The sequence below is a fragment of the Juglans microcarpa x Juglans regia genome, chromosome 7S (assembly GCF_004785595.1).
Source record: "Juglans microcarpa x Juglans regia isolate MS1-56 chromosome 7S, Jm3101_v1.0, whole genome shotgun sequence".
NCBI classification, from domain to species: domain Eukaryota; kingdom Viridiplantae; phylum Streptophyta; class Magnoliopsida; order Fagales; family Juglandaceae; genus Juglans; species Juglans microcarpa x Juglans regia.
Genome location: NC_054607.1, coordinates 21,589,016 through 21,608,895, shown reverse-complemented (window position 1 = coordinate 21,608,895; position 19,880 = coordinate 21,589,016). Strand labels below are relative to the sequence as shown.

Here is a 19,880-nt window from a genome sequence, read left to right as displayed (position 1 = left end):
TTTTTTTATGCACGATGATTTGTAAACATTGTTGCCGACGAGTTGGTCGTTACGGTGGTAGTGCCGCTGCACAAGCAATGATTGTGACCCACACAAAGCGGAGCACGACCTTGGTGTGGCTGTTCACATGCGGCATTGCAACCACCGTGATGTGTCACGCACCTGATGGTGTTTATACACCTCGGTGCTGCGTCCACCAAAGGGTTGGTTGCACCCACATGACATGCATCCAAGGGTGCTGCAACCGTGCACCTCCAAGCGGTGCCGCAAACGTGGACTGAAAATATACATACACAAAGCCGCGGCCAGCGACTGCTTCACATGGAAGCGTTGCGTACGCCCAGGTGCGACGTGCACGACCTGGAGCTGCTTGCCCTTTAGTGCATTACGCACTTGAGGTGCGGTGGCACCTGGTACTGATGCAGCATGCCAAAGCGTGGAGGTTTGTCGTGCTGCAATGGTGCACTGCGCACCTAAGAGCGCGCACGGTTTCGGTCCCACCGCTGTGCACATCTAGCTGCAGCGCTACCAGGGGCCCAGCGGCAAGTGGCAAAGCTGCAGGAAGTGCCCACGACGGCTTCAACCAAAGCACCTGGCTGGTGCGGTATGCTTTGCCGCACCCAGAGCCGCATGCAACGGCGATGTAGCAACCTATGCAGAAGCTGCATGCTACGCCGGGTGGGGCAGCGCCGCCATCGCTTTCTGTTGCCGCTAGGAGCTGTGCGCACCAGGTGCTGTGCACACCAGGGGTAGCGCGCACCAGGTGCGGTGGGCACCAATGAGCGGCGGGAGCCCTGGCACAGTGGCTGAAAGCTTGAAAGGGTGGCGGTGGCGGTTACATGCTATTTTTTTTCTTCCGTTAAGTTACTCTGTAACCGTTGGGGAGGAGGAAGAAGAACAGTGAATTTTTTTTTTTGTTTATGTTTCATCTATACGGGATGGAGGCTACAAGGTGAAATGGGTTGCGGGCTGTAAAACAAATGGGTTGTTTTTTAATAAATAAAGATTTTCGGCCTGGCCCTTATATATTTTTTTTCAGCAAAACAAAAACAGTTTTAGTTATCAGTTTTAGGCTTATACTGCTTTTGGGCCATTTTTTTTTTTTTTTTAAATCCGGTCTATATCATATCCTGTTAAGAGTGCTTGTGGATTGAGTTGTGAGCCCAGCAGGCACAAGCACGCTTTGCAGTTAGGCGCCCAAGGGTGTGCGGCCCATTGGCTGTCTAAGAACAGTGACTTTTGACAAAATGCTTGGGTGGTGTTTTGAACCCAAGACCTCACACACAAGGGCTATAAGCTCCACCATTGAGCTAGAACTTATTGTTAGTGTGTGCTGATTTTATTTACTAATTCATAATTGTGGCATAAATTTTTTTTTTTTAAATATATTTTTTGCATGTGCTTGTTAAATACATGCATGTCATAATATTATGATGTCATATTTTATCACATTTGTTAGGCTTTTTATTTTATGTTATAAATTGCCTGGATTATTATTTTTTTTTTGTAAATAATAATTATTTGGATGAAATGTGATGTGATTATTTTTCATACATGTATTGTGATTGCATGTAATTGTGAGCTTAATTTATCACTTATATTGTTAGACTATTTTTTAGAATTGTCTTCAGTTTTTTAGAATGTGAAAAATTAGAGATTAAGTAGCCCGAGTTTGATTAATCCATGCTTCTGATTGGCTCAAATGAATTTTTTCGATCTGAGAAGAAATTTTTTTTCATGTGACTAACTCAGTAGATTGCTTATCCTAGTGGGAGTATGGTTGAAATTGATTTGGAATTAATCTCCTATACGATATAAATTTGCGCAAAAATTAAATTAGAAATTAATAATTAGACATTGAGGCGCAAGAGATGATTAGGAAGCTTAGCGAATTTTCGATCTTGCGACGTGTATTAATTATTTTTGTTCTAACTTAGATTAACGCGGCAAATTTTATAGATGTGTGTGCAATAAGATGCGCATAATTTAGTAACTTTGAGATAACCAAGAATAAAGCCTAGAGATTATATATGCGATTTAATTGTCATATTAATCTCCTCCATGAGCAGTAGTTAGAAACGAATGAAAATTATTTTGAGTGTCAGATAGTCTTAGACCATCATTATTGTGAAACCTCTAAAATATCTAGAATAAAATTGGAAGTGCGCATGGGACGCATGCACTACAATTTTTATAGAAGTTGATGGGATCAACTATCATATAGAGCTAAATCACTATTTTGCCTTTAAGAATCTTGTGGGTAATAGTAGAAATTGCGTGTTGTTTTTGTAATGCAAAGATTAATTGCTCCTATATTTTGAGGTTGAGCATTATAATCTTAAAGCAACTTAAATTACTCACAGATAAGAACATATTCTCTAAAACTTGCTAGTATGTCTAGCGAATAAGGATATTAAAATCCGAGTGTGCAACTGTGTTGAGGACATTCTTAATTGGCACATTCATTGTTTAAAATTTTTATCAATGCACCTTATATGGTATTAGCACTAGTAATCTTGCTCAAGTTTTATTTCTCTCTAGCGAGAACAGATATGTTCTTATAGATATATAAACTTTTGAGCACCCATTGAGAGTAATACCAATCACCTTGGAGGTTTGCATGGCAACTGTGGCAAAAGTTTAAATAATTAGGTATGACTTATCTAAATCTAAACTAAAAATTTTGCTCGTGGTTGCACTGATGCAAGATAGGTTTTAGGCTAAGATAATTTCTCGCAAAGCCTTTTTTCTTTTCTCTCCTATAGTGGATTGGAGAATATGAAAAATATTGAGTATGCAAGAAATAAGGATATATCGCTAGTTAGCGGCTAAAATTCACATACTGCACTTGTTGCACAAAACGATACTTTTATTAGCGCTTTTTTAATGCGATATTAGTGAAGTCTATACCTAATTTGATTTAAGACTTATTGAAAGTAGTGGTGTTAGTGAAAATTTCTAGAGGTTTAGAAGTTGGATGGTCACTCATTGACTCAGTAGTATTATTTCTCAGGTAGAGAAATGATATACTAAAATATGTCATAGAGGCATAGGATGATGGGTGTGAAGCTTGAGAAATTGAAAATTTTCTTGCTAATGAGATCCCTCTCCTTGGTTTAGTAGAGTCAAAGAGAAAAGGCAATATGAGCATTTTTTATGTGAAAGTTCCTATACATGCACACTAAGGACTTTGATAATAAATATGTTGTTTCATCATATAAATGCGATCCAATTTTTTTTTTTTGGAAAATATATTTTTCAATTAAATTTTTTTTTTCGAAATCACAATCGTATGAGTTATATGATGAGAATAATTATCTCGCAGTTTATTGACTTGCTGAGAATGGTGTTATAAATGAATTATGGCGCAAAGCAGTTGTTACATCACACTTGGGTTGATGTAGTATGGGGTTGCAACTTTAATTCTGATTTGTCGTCCTTAGATTGAGTTTATTCGCTTTTGAGAAAGGCTGAGTGACTATTTTGTGTAAACGTGAATTCTATTAAAAATCGAGAGGATCTAAGCTTCATCATTTTTTGGTTGAGTCAAGAGAATTACTCGTATTTTCGGTGAGGGTGGGGAATTGTGGATTTTTGTAACACTTATTTTTGGAAAGAACGTTTTCATCACGTTTCATTCCACATTACCTTAACCTTAATATTTTCAAAATTCTTTTTATATAAGATTGCTGAAAATAGTGGGAGTAATTCAACAACTAGTGGGAGTATACCTTTGAGTTAAGATGTACCATTAGTGATAGTGACTCCTAAAAGTTATAGAATATAAGGATCCTCATAAATAGCGTGGTAGCTTTATATCAATATTCTCTCATCGTTTAGAGACTAGAAGAAAATATTTGTAATATGACTCTGCTAAAGGTATTGAATTCACATAGTAGGAATCTCAACATAAAATCTTAGATTCGCTTCACTTATATGATCCAACTTAGGGTTGTTGATCTAATTGACAAAGGAAAAGTGGAGTTAATAGAGGTATAGATCTATCTCTTGGCACTAATTGAGTTGCATTTAGATAGCTATTAATCGCATATTTATTAAAAACTTTTCTTGAATGTGTTAAATAGCTGATTCTCATAAGAGAATTAGATGGTTGGCTTTTGTGCTGTTTAGGCATGGAGTACTTTGAGCGCATGATTGTTACTAGTACTTTTTTGGTACAGAAAGTGAATGAACGTTGTTGGTACTGTTTACATGCGACCTAAACAAACCATCTATTCAAAGATACTCAATGTACCTATTCATTGTTTTTTATTAAACGACCTATTGAATAAAATGGGATTTTTTGAACGCTGTTGACAATATTAGAAAAGTGTCATATTAAGAGATATTGAGAATTGGTTATCTTAGATAATTAATTGTCGCCTAATAAGAGGTTTTCCATACTACGAGGTAATGGACATGGGTTTGTGGAAAGTAGTTCAGGTTTCATGTCTTGTGAGACTGTTTATAAGAAAAACAGTTTCTAAGAACTCTTGTTCAAAATCCATAGACAATTAATGAGATGGAAAATACTAAAGAATCTCGTTTTGCCTATACTGTTTGGTGTTTCTATTATGGTTTGCTCATGGAAGTTAGAGGTTTAGATTTTGTTAGAGGGTTTGTTAGAGGGTAAATATGGCTTACTTGGTTAAGTGAGTTTGTGATGCGATTATCGTTAAAAGTAATGACTAGACTATTATGATTGTCTTTGAGGGCAAAGGCCTTAATCGCTTTACCCTTAATGAAAAATAAATAATGGTTATTTCACATGCTTTTGTTGAGTGCAAGAGATTTATATGAAACCTTGAAGTCGCAAATTAAGTTTGCTGAATAACATTTGTGGTCACCTTGTAGATTCTTAAAAATCGCAGTTAGACTTGCTGACTAGAATCTACGGCTTATATTGTGAGTCTGACCTAAATGAGATTCGCGATGAGTCATCGCTGACTTCATGGTTGTGAAAAGGATTTTTACATGTAAAAGCTGAGTCTCTTGGTAAGAGCATGTTTTGGAAAGTTAGTACCCATTAGAATGCGCATTGAGAGAAATGGTCATTAAACACCACTTGAGAGTTGTGGTTTAATAATTAGTTGTTGACCATGTGATTTCTCTGTACCTCATGGTATTGCTCGTCATGCACATGATACTAATATGTTCTATGATCATGTGGCGTGATTGGAAGCATTCTTTGGTAAGCACACACATTCACCATAAATTTAGGAGTTATGGTAAAAAATGTATATTGACAGGCTTAGATCGGCTCACTCACACGAGCGATCGCCTTTGGCGCTACAAAGAGGTAGCGAGCAAAGATGAGACAATGTGTTACTCGGTACTTATCCGGAGAGAGATAAGTTGGAAGACACAAAAGATATGTCGCCTTAGTGGAAGCTAAGATGAGGTCTAAGGACAGTACATGGTTACCCACAATCCATGTAGCCTGTGGTTTAGCCAGATGCGAGACCCTATTTGGCGCTTTGGATAGCGAGCAAATGGAGGGACTCAGGTTAGGCGCTAAAATAGTGACTAAACTAAGATCTGTACGGTGAATTGAGAATAGATATACGCTCTTTCTTTGGAAAGAGAACTCCACCGTAGCATGTATTTCATACTACATGTGCTTTTGCGACCAACAATAGAGGTGAGTGAATGGTTCCCTGCTTCCTCACCATGTGAGTCCTGTAGGTTATAATTGATGATCTTAATTTATTTATGCCCTTAGGAGACCTTTGACTATGTCACTACGTTGATGTTTTAGTGTCTGCTACTTTGGCATGTTATCTATAGTCATAATGATGCGGTTTAAAGAGGCATTGCTGGGAAAGTGACTAGACTGAAACTAAATGACATGAGCGCGAAGGGAAGACTATTTGGTAACACATCAATAATGGTGTGTACTCATTGCCGGCAAGTTATGTTGCTTCTTGGGAGTTGCAATATAGTTGTGAGTACATTATGTTTTATGGAGATTGAGCATTGCTCTGAGTCATTTGGACTCGAGAGGGATTAGGGATGCTTAGTCTGATGTGATCAAATGAGTTGGGGCATAACAATACACTTTGAGGGATGTTGTTATGCTGGTCTTCTCTTGGAGAGATTTGGTATAGTGCTCCCATTTTTCTTTTACAGCTGTGCTCGATGGTCGCACGGCCTATTTGCCAGTATGAACAAGATTGAGAACATTTTGAGAGATGCAGACCTGGGGTCTTGCCCACTATGTGAGAGTGAGAGATGTAAGAAATAGGCACCTATAGTGGGCACCCCTTCACCTTCTCTTGGAGGTTATGAAGTGGCTCTTAAGCCACTTCATGAGGCTTGATGGCTGGCTCTTAATGGCCAGCAAGGGGGTTACACTAGAGAGGTTATTTACATAGTCTCTCCCCCTCTTTGGAAAAAATACTTGGATAATCAAGAACGATCTCTCTCTCAAATGGTTCTCTCTAGTCACGACATCTAGGCTGTGGAACGTGTGAGTGTTGTTCTGGTATTGTCACGTAGCACACTCCACTATCGATGTGAAGATTGTGGACAAATAACGACACTAGAGAATCCATGGAACAACCGCACTAGATCTGAGATATTTCCTATGAGGTAATATCGCTTCCACTGTGTATTCTGATCTAATTTTTTCTAACAAATGTTGTTGAAAAGTGGCTAGCTAAATTTGTAAAAATGAATTTTCTAATCAAATTTTGGCCAAAATTTATTGAAACCACTACTAGTGCTCTTATTATAGGATAAACTATGAATCAACATAAAAAAAATAAATTTTTATTAATTAAAATGAATAAACGTGCATATTTTAAAATTATATTTAAAATCACTCTTATTGTTATTATTAATTTATTATTATTAAGCACAACAAATATAAATTTATAAACTAGATTATTAAAAATATGCATTTCAGGACGAATACCTGACGAATTTATAGATCTAGATTAGAATTGAAAGAAAAAGATGTGAAAAGATTTCCGGCTAGAGTTGCAATGAAAGTGGCAATAAATAATAATAATAATAATAATCTATCCATAAGCCGGGTTACCACACTCTATGTGGCAAGCTGGTTTAAGTACTAACAAGTGAACCGGTTCTGTCTTAATCCCTTCATCTCCCCTATGAAATATTCTCCTTCTTTTCCCTCTTCATAGCCTTACATGTAGAAAATTTGATAAAAATAAAAAACAAAATAAAAATCAAATCAATCCAAAATTAAGATCGAGAAGAGAGAGCTTGAGGAGAGAGAAGACTTTGTAATAAAGAGCTTGACGAGAGAGAGAGCGTTTGATGAGAGAGATGAGTTTGGTGAAAGAGTTTGAGGAGAGAGAGATTGAAATCAGATAGATGGGTATGACATAAATTTTTTTTTCAAAAAAGAAAAGTACATCAGTTGTAGAGTATGCCGTATGGAATGAAAAATGATTGATGTATAACATATAAAAAAAAAAAAAAATAACCCAACTTGCAAGGCGAGGTGAGGTGAGGCAAATTGTCAATCAATGGTCCAATTAATATCACATATATAATGAGTCAATGACACGATATATTATTAATTAAGATGAAAAAGGAAGATCAATAATTACCAGTTAAGTTCTGTATGTATTCTGCTTTCTGAATTGTTCAATTAATTACAACCAATGGGTTGCATTTGCATTGACATTGACGACGGAAGCTTCTTGCAAAAAAGTTGAAGGTTAATCAACAAAAATTACTGAAGATTGTCGGATATAGAATTTAGAATTTTGTTCAATGCTTTGCACGGTAATCATAAAACTATGCGGCTATGCTTTTATGTTTTTATTATTATTATTATTATTATGGTCGGAGCTCTCTGTTGATGCCGTTAATTCGGTTTCAAAGCCACAAGCAGAGCCATACACTCAGACCCCTTCCCATTCACTCACACTGCTTTATCCCATCTTATGGGATAATCAACTTAGATGGTACATTCGATTTCTAGTTTTTCACGCTTTCTTAGACCTCAACGGATTCAGAGCCAGGCCACGAACTTACACTTGACTCTACCTCTCCATACTTGTGAACATTAACAGCTCCAAATTTCTCACCGTCTCCGGTTCGAGCTGTGAAACCAGTAGCCATGGAATCTATGAAAGCTTCCTCTCTTACTTCACTTAGCATTCGAACTGCATTCGATAGAACCCAATTCAGAAAACCCATGTTCCTGAATTTTCATTTCGGCCCAATAACCCGCTCATCGTTCCCTTTAGTTGGGACAAACCAACCTAAATTCAAGGTTTTTACCACCATATCATCCACGGATTCAACAGAAACCAAAAACCCACCTGACTCAGAGCTTGAAACACGCAGTAAAGATGAGAAATTTGATTGGTATGCACAGTGGTATCCAGTTATGCCGGTCTGTGATCTGGACAAGAGGGTGCCACATGCGAAAAAAGTGATGGGTCTTGATGTGGTTGTGTGGTGGGATAGGAATGAGTGTGCTTGGAAAGTGTTTGAGGATAGCTGCCCTCATAGGTTAGCCCCACTGTCTGAAGGGCGGATTGATCAGAGGGGCAGGTTGCAGTGCGTGTACCATGGTTGGTGTTTTAATGGCTCTGGTGACTGCAAGTTCATCCCCCAAGCACCTCCTGATGGCCCTCCGGTAATATTCTTCAAGTGTGGGGAACTTGGGATCAACATTATGTAAATCCTTTTGGATGTTTTCTTTTTCTTTGAATATATTGGGATGTTGTATCTAATATTGGTTTGTGACACGATTCCAAATTTAGATACTTTACCTATGCCTTTTCATTGACTACACAGCATAATCAGTTGGAATAAAGATATGAAATCAGATCTAGTATGTCAGCATAATCGAAATAGTTGCATCTACTAGTATGCCTTCTCTTTTCCTTGATCCCAAGCCTCAAGCCATAGCACAAACAAGCCTAATCGCTGAAAGCTGAACACCACTTACACATACAGCTACAGGCCTAATGTGAATACAAGTCTAGTTATTTATAACAAAGATAAAATGTGAACATCCATATGCTCTTGTTTCATCATCTTGTATACTGTCATCCATCTTTTGAATGTTTAAGACTTGCGAGGTTTACGATTTTATGTGAAGATAAATTCTAGAAATTTACAGCGACAATCTTTCTACTCCATACTAGGATCCCCCCTGGTTTTAACCTCTTATATCACAGTTTTGTTTGGTATTATTATATTTTCCCATATAGATATAAGGAACAGGCTATGCCAATCGTGTATCCAGGAGTCCTTACAATAGCATATGGAACTTGGTTTTAGAATTTTACATAATAGAAGCTAAAGGATATTAACACTTGGTCTCACCATTGTTGAAAAAAATCAAAATACAATTAATTGCCTTGTTTCAAAAGACTAGAATAAAATGGTTAGGATTCATGTTACTGTTTTTTCCTTCTGCTAACAAGGTGTCTATGGAGTATAATGTAGACCTTTTTGTTTTTTAGCCTGATGTTAAATCTTCTTACTGGTGTTGCAAAGTTTTGAGAACCATATAGTATATCAGTTACTCTAGAATGGGATTGAGGAGGGCCACGAAGCTCACTTATGAGCACCAGCAAGCTTGTTTTCCAATTAAAAGAAGTTGACAAGTCATTATTATGCTACACATTCTTATTGTTTACTTAAAAGCACTTGAAAATTGAGAATCAACCACATGAACGAGGACCAATGTGTCCCTAATGACACTATTCTCCTCAGGTGCTGTGGCCATTCCTTCTGTTTATTGTACCTCTTTCAGTAGTCTTCATTCCACTGGACTTATGATGTTGAAATCTCTAGGTCTTCCCTTCATAAAATTTGAAAGAAAGAAAATATGAAGAAATTGGTTTGGCCATTCCTTTTGTTTTTTAGGCATTGGAATCTAAAATTTTTAATTAATTTTTCAGGCATTGGAGTCTAAAATTTTTTGGATTGTTGTAGCATGTTGTAGATGTCTACATATGATAAGCTTGCATACGACTAATGGAAAGATGGGAAAAAATTGTGTCAGTCTTGTATCATTTAGTTGAAATTAAATATGACAATATCGAAACTGAACTTTTCTCAAGCAGTGCACACACTACAATTCCAAGTATTTGTATTTATTAGGAAACATTTATGGTGATTAACCTTTCCAAATTATCATGCAGGTGCACACATTCAAGAGAGCATGTGTAGGGGTTTATCCAAGTACTGTGCAGAATGCCATTGTTTGGTTTTGGCCAAACACTGATCCTCAATACAAAGATATTATTATGGACAGAAAACCACCCTATATATCAGAAATAGATGATCCTTCTTATACTAAATTGATGGGAAATAGGGATATTCCTTTTGGGTATGGTCTTTCAGTCTCTTCTGAATTAAACCTGTTTTCTATTATAAAATAGAGATTTCATTGTTGCTACTTCTGTACCATATCTGGCCTATTTTCTGTTATATGATATAGAACTTCTTGGCACACAAGATTTTTACATATTTACTGTTACTAGTTTCTGTTTTTATTTTGGCCAATAGTGTTGAAAGAAATTATAATTTTCTTACTTGTTCTAAAAGAATTCCCTGCCTTTTTATTTTGAATTATTATCTGGAGTTTCTTCAAATGAATTTCTCACTAGAAGCTGTGCATGTATTCATTGGGGATTGGTTTTTCAGTCATGCTTTTAAATATTTTCTCTTTAGAAAATCTGACTGCAAGTATTAATTTTTCATTCAGTTATGAGGTATTAATGGAAAATCTTATGGACCCTGCTCATGTTCCATATGCGCATTATGGAATAATGCGATCGCAACAACCCAAAAACAGATAAGTATTTTCAGATAATCCTTATTTCAATTCAATTTGTTCTGGTCTCTAAATTTATAACTGAGATCAAGCTGCCTTCACAGTGAAGGCTGATAGAGAGGGGGCAGACCTCTCGAATTGATTATTGAAAGGTTAGACATCAATGGGTTTGAGGCAGATCAAGAGGTGAGGAGCAGAAGCAAGTTTTTTCCCCCCTGTGTGTTTTATGCTTATACTGACTCTATGGTGGATCAAGCTAATGGATCTGCATCATCCGCTGGAACCAAAGAGGTAGTAAATCACAACGAACAATCTTGCATAAAATGCTGATCAACAAAAGTTGGGATCTATCTAGTCTAATCCTTAATATCTTTTTTTTTTTCTTTTTTTTTTTTTGTGTGTGTGTTCTTAGCGTACTCTTACTTAAGTAGTTTTTGGTTGATGCAGAAAACTTCAGTGCAGCGGAAATTTTCTTTAGTATTTATATGTGTTCCAGTTAGTCCAGGTAATAGCAGACTGATATGGACCTTCCCAAGAAACTTTGGCCTTTGGATTGATAAGGTTGTGCCACGATGGATGTTTCATGTGGGACAAAACCTGATTTTAGATTCAGATTTATATCTTCTTCACGTTGAGGTGACTCCAATCTCTTTTGTTATTACAAAGTTATTTTCAATATAGATATTTGGCATATTCATTTAAAATTTACTTTTGCTTTTGGGGAGTTACTATCAAAATTACTGTAAGATCACCAGATCAACCATATTGACAGATTCCAAAGTTCTGCTACTAAAAAAGAAAACATGTGGGGTTTTACTTCCCATGTCTTATGAGAGTGGAAAAGAAAGTAAACATTCAGGGGAAAAATATGCCCTTCTTCTTTTCTGTTATATTGGCAAGATTTGCGTTAGTCCACCACTACCCTATCCTTTACAACTGGATCAAAAGGGTCACCTATTTTTTTCCCCTTAAGAAAGTTACATCCTGGCCTTTTCTCACAACAACCTAGCTTGATGGTTATTCGCAGTGGGCTCAACATATTAGAATAAAATGTTTTTCAATGATTGTGCTTTAACATATCACGTTCTTTTTTTTCAATTTATTCCAGAGATGCAATGATTGCCTTGTGGCAATTACGGACTCCATATGGGCTTAAGCACCACTTAATTACCTAACACAACTAACCCCTAAGAACTTCCTGGAAATAGGTTTAAATGCTTGAAGCTTCCCCTTTCTTCCACCTGTACTACAGTGGATTGACTGCTGAAATCTTTTTTTTTTTTAAATAGATTGACTGCAGAATCATATCTTCATCTTGACGGGTGATTCCTTGGGTATATGAGATGAGACCTAGAATTCTGCTTTCTCTAAGATGATGATTCAAATTTGAAGGTCCCCCCATGCTCAGAATACTTGTGTACAAGTGAACATGAATTGCTTCCTTCCAGATAGAGTGAAGGTTACTAGGACCTAGTCGTTTGGCCCGAGAGTGTGAGTAACATGAGAGAGAGAGAGAGAGAGAGAGAGAGAGCTGCTGCATACCATCATAGCTCCTTCTAGCTAATTTGTTCTCTCCTCTTAATCCAATAGTCGAAAACCTCCCAATTCCATCCTCTATGCTGTCGTGATGGATTGTTTTCATGATGCATCACTACTTTTTTCTGCTTGTCCATTTCAATTGCCCTATGTTTTCATGATGGATTGTTTGTTTGGACTTTCTTCCCTTTGTTTCCCGACAAAACAACAATAAATCTTGTGTCTTTCTGATGTTCACATTTGATTATTCATTTGTTAAAGCATATAGCTTCTTCGATCTTTCTAATTTAGCTGCTGATCTCTTGTTTCTATTTGAACAGAAATATTTAGTAGGGGTAACATGTAGCCATGAAAATCTCTTCCCATTTCAATCTGCTTTAACAGATTATCTTGTGCTGCATAACAGCGGTTCTTTATGGTCATTTTCAGGACTCTGCATAGAGACTTCACTTCTGACCTTCTCAACCCGTAAATGTCTAGTCAGTCTTATGAGAGCTTTTAGCTGATGGGTTTGAAATCGATCACTACACTTTTCCACTACAGAATTACAATATTCTCTCTGTGATGGGTTCACTAAAGCACAAGTCTTTAGTCAAGTTTCCAGACTGGAGAGCGAATTTAGCCATGACTGATGTTCTTTATATGCATGATCATCAATCACAATTCTATAGACTCAGTAACATTTTATAATATTTGAATCTTGGCATCTGACTCTGGAGCTCTTTCTGTAGGAGCGGAAGATAATAGATGCTGGTCCTACCAATTGGCAGAAAGCTTGTTTTGTGCCAACAAAGTCAGATGCCCTTGTGGTTGGATTTAGAAAATGGTTAAACAAGTATGCTGGAGGTCAAGTTGATTGGAGAGGCAAGTACAGTGGGGCTCTTCCCCCAACTCCTCCTAGAGAACAGCTGATGGATAGGTAATTCATACAACTATTGGTGTATTCCTGCTCCAATTTGATGAAGTTATTTGACATTGGGCATTGATTACTTTTTCTCTTAAATTTTGAAGTATTTTACAAAAGTTCCATGGATCTTTGCACAAGAAGCTAAACCTGTTTCTTGTTGCAACCTTGAATGTTGAAACTGGAGGACAATTGAAGTTATGGTTGTAATTTGGTAACTTTAGAAGATTTAGAAAGTGCTCACTCTGAATTGATACATGTGCATTCATTCTTACATATGATGGCCCTTGAAACTAGTCTGCATTATGAGAAAAAGGTCACAGAAACTATTTTTACAATCTTTCAGGTACTGGTCTCATGTGGTGAACTGCCGCAGTTGCAGTGTTGCATACAAGGGTCTCAATGTTCTTGAAGTTGTCCTTCAAGTTGCCTCTGTCGCTTCAATTGGGATAGTTGCTGCTATTAAGCAGGGTGCGATGTCAGCAGCTGCAAGAACAACCATCGTTTTGTTGGCAGTACTATGCTATGCATCCTCGAGATGGTTGGCTCACTTCATCTACAAGAATTTTCATTACCATGACTACAGTCATGCTCTTCGTTGAGATTAGTCTCACTTACTTTTCGGCCTTAAAGTCTAATCTTTGGCAGTGTAAAATATAGCATCTGCCGTGTACAATAAAGGTGGATGAAACTTGAAAACTATGTATAAAATTTAAACTTGCATAAACTTGGGATTGTGTTGGAGGTTGGCCATTTCATCCGGATCTCTATTCAATAGCGTAGTGAATTGTAGGAAAGGGCCATTTTGTAAGAATTGAGTGGAAGTAGCGAGTGGAAATGAATGAACTACCCTTTGTAGCAATAAAGGACAAGCCATTTTGCTGCCTTAACTACTTTTTGTCATTTTCAATGCCTGTCAATTTTTTTTAATTTCCTACCCAGAAATCGAAAGAGTTTTTTTTTTTTTTTTTTTTTTTTTCCATTTCCAATCTATTTTCTGTAGCTGTAAACTAGTTGTATATCTATATATTTTTGTTAAGTAAAAGCATGAAAGTTGCTGCAGTTATTGGCATGAGCGAGCATTTGAATCTCTATATGTTCTTTTTCAAGTTAAAAGTATCAACTTGGAAAGCCTAATATCAATTATAGCATGCACCTGAAAATGACAAACGTGAGTGCAAAAACGTTGTCGTTTGTTACCTAGTCACTGTCTATGTAGACTAGACGTTCTTACATTCATCCAGCAGTCCAAGAAACAAGAATTTCTTGTTTTTATTGGCCGCAAGATCAGAATGCCACTATAAACAAATTTCTCCATCGTAAGCTTATGTAGACATGTCAATGCATGCAGAAATATTCTCAGTTTTCCACACCGCCTTACCGTCTCAGACGAGAAGGGCTAAAGCGCTGCTCCACCATGATTCTAAGCTACAAACAGAGTATTTGATTTGTACGAGAAAAGAACAATTATACAAAGCCCGTTAGTTGTGAAACAGTCGGGAAGGTGGAGTTTCAGGTCGTCATGGAAGTGCACAGGACTTCATTTAAACAAGCACCACCTGATATTGAATGAATACGTGACCTTGGCTCGAATTATAATAGCCGCATTATTCTTATATAATACTGCATTTCATTTGGTCTTGTGGGGCGGGCCTGCACAATAGAGCTCTTTTCCAGTTCAGAGTTTGAAACCTTGAGGGCAGGGGATCCATGGCGCTCATATTAATCCTACTCAATCAACACTACGTACACTAGAAATTGTTGAGAAGTGAAACCATATAGATTAGTGCTGAGGACGCTCGAAAACACCGTAGTATCGGAATTGAAATCCCAAAGGAAGTCTATATTCAGTGCTGAGAATGCTCAGAAACACCATAGTGTTTGATGACTTCAGAAGTAAACACTGCTAGGGAAAAATGTTATCTTCGTTTGTATTAAAAGGGCATCAATCAACCCCACAAAATTGTACAATATTTTGCTTCTATACAAGATGAAGGAGCAATGTATACGTGATTTTGAATGAAAAGAATGAGAAAGAATTCCTATATCATCTATTATATATTCACAGAAGAGAATAGATCAAACAGATTTCCTGATCCTACTCATCGCATGTAGCAATTGCAGTTACTTATTTCCTCTAATCAATGGGGAGGATTGTGTTCACGAATGGTGATCGGTTTTTAGAGTGGTTGGAGCATTTTCCCTACCAGAACTTCTTGGCGTCAATACCCTAGAGCTCAGCCCTCTAACGAGTCGAAACAAATATGACCTAGAAAGGGCATCACTTTTTGGAGATAAGTTTACTAGCTCCAAAGCTTGGAACTGGAGCTTTGAGGGATAGTCCCTTACACAGCCAATGCGGGGTCCAGCTCCCGTTGTCCATTTGCAGGACAATTGCTTCCCTAATTGATATGAGTTCATTCCTTTATGTGAATTAATCCTTTTGAGAATTGATTCTTCAGGAATGATTTCTACTTCGATCTCTTCAGGCTGATCATCACCCAAGTTCTGCTTTGAAGCCATGTAATCTTGTCCAGAAGATAATGTTTCTTCTGCTGTTTCATGACCACCCCCAGGAGATTCTGCTGGTAAACTGTTAAGACATGGTCCAAAATCTTGCTTTTCACTGTCTAACCTCTCATACAATGCATTCCTTTTCGGTATTTCAAGGTTACCAAATTTTCTTCTAAAGCTAGATAACCGGCTTGATATGGGCAGTTCCAATGCAGTGGTCGTCTCTTCTTCTGTTGAATCAGTTTTCTCTTGAGTCAAATCTTCAGCACAGGTCTCTTCATAGTCGAAGCCACTCAACTTGTTAGTCAAGTCTTCTTCAGATGAACTTCTAAGATGACCACTGCTTCTTTGCTTGCTATATAATTCAAGTTCCTCATCGACAGGACTCATCTGTATATAACAGAAAATAAAATCCTCAGTATATTGGCTTTTAATGCTTATCTATGAGGGGGAAAAAAGATATCATGGCATTCAAAGAATACAAAGCCCTTTTGTTTTACCTTTACATCTGTGAGATCCACTTTGTTATCTTTGAGGAAGGAGACAAAGTCCTTAAAATTTTCTTCTGTCGGCTGATAATGACCACTGTGAGGCCAAACTGCCTGATGAGAGAAACCATTATTAAGAGACTGGTGATAATGGGAACTATGTTAAAAGGAAGTACAAATGTATTAGCTTTAATTCTTTTATTACCGGAGTTTCTTCTACTTTACCACAAGAATTAGTTAGCTCCGATCCAATAGCTATACCTTTAGGATTCCATTTTCAACAACTAATCTCCCAGCAGCAGATGTAGCTCCTCCGGCCAAGAAGCTAGAATGCTGGAAAGCACCTTTCTTCTTCTTACCAACATACATGCACATAGATGTGCTTAGAACAAAAATCCACTTAGCATCTTTGTCTTCTCCGACCGTGTCAAGGACCTTCCCAGATTGCTTATAGAAGAACTTTCCATCCTCCACAATAACTTCATAAGCCAACCTTTCCATCTATAAAAACAATGAAAAGAAAAATGGATCTCACTAAGTAAGGCAAAAAAAAAACAAATAAAAAAAGAAATAAAAGATATAAAGTAAAGAAATAAAGGCCTACCGGACCCAAATACTTGATACACTGCTGTTGAAGTTTTGATCGAGGGCATTTTTCAACAAGATTTATTTCCTTCCCTTCTCCTATATCCAGCCTACATTTCCATAATCAGTATATTTACATTCAAATCCAAGCTCTTGACATCTGAAATCAAAATTCTAGTAGTGAAGCAAAAACATTTTGTTTAAAGAATATTACCAGTAGAAGAAGGGTTCTTTACTCTGAGAATGAAGCCATTTATCATAATAAAAGTGTAAATTATGTCCGTATCGATGCCGTGGATCAATCTGTTTTAGAAAAATAAATATCAAAATCAGTAAAGACTGATGAATAAAAACTGAAAAATATAAATCTTAAACTAAAACATTTTTCTAGCGCAATTGACTTACAGCCTCAAGCCAGTGTTGTAAAGCGAGTTTTTGAGCTTTATCATTCTTTGATAAACCTTTTCCAACCTGCAGTAAAAAAGAGATGCTTGAACTTGGAAATAAATTACAAAACATAAGAACATAGCATATAGCAAACAGTTTGAAATTTACCTTGGCAGCTCTGGTTCTTGCTCTCGACCATCGTGAAATGGCAGATTCATGTTTTTCAATATCGAAGAATGATATAGAACTTCTCTTGAGTTCGGCAAAATCTAAGAGCTTCCACCTATAATCAACACATAATTTAATTAGTAAAAAATAGAAAGACATCAGAATTTTGTAGAAAAGGACAGTATTGGTGCATGCAAACCGGATGTCTACCAGCTCTGCTCAACTAGAACTGCACAATCTGCTAGCTTCCTTCGGGTTCGGAAGCTTTTGTACACTTTCTGCAACTTCACTGCAGCCACATTCTCAGGGTTGGTGGGATCCAAAATTGGTAATGGTTGGACCATCCCCACCTGACCATCTGATTTTGGGGATTGATCATCCATTACTTTGTTTTGTTGGCTGTTTGATTCCATGCGTTCTTTGTCCAGTGGAGCCTTGACTGAGGCCATATTTTCCAATTTTATACTTTTGTCTCTAACCGATGCTTCTATTGCTATATTTCCAGAACTCAAGGTTTTGAATATTGTGGGTTCAGAATCTCCACTGTTGAAAGTGACAGATCGCACAGGAGTTTTGACTTCGTCATCCCAAAAACTGATGGACTTGACGATTATAGATTCTAAGCCATTTTGCACATCACTGTATTCAGCAAATGGGCAGGAAAGAGAAATCCCCATTTGATGAGGGAAGGTGTCTTCGGAACAATAAAACCAGATTCCTGTCAATACAAAACAAACAAAATGCATTGAAGTAAATCGAAGTGAAACATTTTAGACTATGTATCATATAAGTCAAACATCTCAAAGAATGGATTAGAGCAAGTTGCTGTCAATACGAGCTTAAATTCACAAAATCTATGGAAATAACAATAGATAATCGTTAACGTTGAAAAACAAATGGGTTTGAAAGTAATTGACTGAAACGGCAAAAAGCCAAAAAACACCCACTCTCTCCTAATAGCATTGTCTATAAGGTAGAACCTTCAATGTTTGATATAACTAGGGGAGCCGAGCAATGGCTTGCTATCGAACATTTTAGTTGTCGATAAGCCAATTAGAAAAGTCCATGGTATCTGCAATAACAACTATCCGAAAAATGCTTCTCATTTTTTTTCCTATTGAAAGACAAACACGTATCTTTGAAACCGAAAACCAATACAGAAAACAGAAAATACCCATTTCATACAAATAGGATAAAAGCTTATTCTAAATGAGCTTAAATAATATTCCAAGACCCATCAGCTGAAAAACCATTTCTGGGGAGAGGAATCTACGAAAGAAAGCATCAACATATATCATCCTATTAAAATCCAATTCAAAACACCCAGAACATGCATTTCATCAAAATAGCATAACAGCAAAGGCTAATGCAGAGATACAAATGTATATATACCATTCTGTAGTGGGTTCTGTATGATCTTGTAAACAGACACAACAAGAAAAGAATACAAAACAGTACAATATATATAATATGGAAGAAAAGAGCTTTAAAACCAAACGATGATTAAAGGCTGTACCTTAAATTTAGGATTACTGAGAGAACCAACAAATGTGTGTTGTATATTAATGGAAAAGAACTCCGAATTTGATGGAAAGGTGAGAATTTTATTTTGTTTTTTATTGCTTTTGGTAAGGGTTGGCTTTGGATAATATTGCAAAGAAAGTTGCTCCTCTTTCACCCTCCTCCTCCCTGTCTCTCCCTCTCTATACAAAGCTTGCAGTTTCAAGTCTAAAAGTTGACGGTGATTGTATTATATATAGCGCAGAGAGAGACAGGGAGGGTGGAGGATTTTTTTTTTTTTTTTTGGTAGTGAAAACTGAAGAGAGAGAGAGGTCGTTACTTTCCAACCACGTGGGGAGGACTAATTTAAAGGGCGTAGCTATTTTCCCTTTTCTTCGGAAAATGATTAAAGTTATTATTAAATAATAATTTGTTTACAATTATTAATAAAATAATATTATTTTAAATTTAATTTTAACTTTTATTTTTGATTTGATGTGTTTAAATATAATAAAAAGTATTATTATATTTAAAATTATCTATAACTCGTAAATAGATTGTTAACGCCCTTCAAAAAATACTACTGTATTTATATTTTTAACTATTAAAATTTATTTTATCTCATTTTACTTTATCTCATTTTATAATAAAATAGAAGGATATTATAAGCATGATTTTTTCGAAAATGATCAACTCTCTGAAAAAGTCAACTTAACTGTCGTCTTACATGATATCGCTACTGCTTATGTCATTCGACCCATTCCATCACAGCTAACGTAACTTAGCTCGCAAGCTTAATTTTTAAGTAAGATTAATATTATTTCCCTATATAAATATTAAACGTCATCCATCATTTGAAAAATATTTGGTCTATTAAAAATTTAATAAAAATAAATTTATAAATTGATATAATTTCATACATACAGTACACTAAATTGTTTTAAAACTCATTTTATTATAAAACAGATTGACATTTCACATCTAACCATATGAATTTATAAGTTTATTTTTATAAAATATATTT

General features: G+C 36.5%; 2 protein-coding genes across 2 annotated transcripts; one reads left to right on the top strand and one right to left on the bottom strand.

The window, feature by feature from the left end:
- The first annotated feature begins 7,785 nt into the window (after nt 1-7,785).
- LOC121241235 (protochlorophyllide-dependent translocon component 52, chloroplastic) lies at nt 7,786-13,972 on the top strand. Its single transcript, XM_041138925.1, is given in 7 exon segments — nt 7,786-8,620; nt 10,140-10,327; nt 10,706-10,890; nt 10,893-11,065; nt 11,222-11,410; nt 13,042-13,229; nt 13,561-13,972. Coding segments are annotated over 7 exon segments (1,704 nt in total). The 5' UTR covers nt 7,786-8,095; the 3' UTR covers nt 13,817-13,972.
- Nucleotides 13,973-15,060: 1,088 nt separating this feature from the next.
- Nucleotides 15,061-18,291, bottom strand: LOC121241234 (IQ domain-containing protein IQM2-like). Its single transcript, XM_041138924.1, has 8 exons — nt 17,567-18,291; nt 17,357-17,471; nt 17,207-17,272; nt 17,016-17,104; nt 16,821-16,911; nt 16,478-16,717; nt 16,229-16,330; nt 15,061-16,118 (listed from the first exon to the last, which is right to left on the bottom strand). Exons 1-8 carry the CDS (start codon nt 18,100-18,102, stop codon nt 15,375-15,377), a joined length of 1,983 nt encoding a protein of 660 aa, XP_040994858.1. The 5' UTR covers nt 18,103-18,291; the 3' UTR covers nt 15,061-15,374.
- Between the last annotated feature and the right edge of the window lie 1,589 nt (nt 18,292-19,880).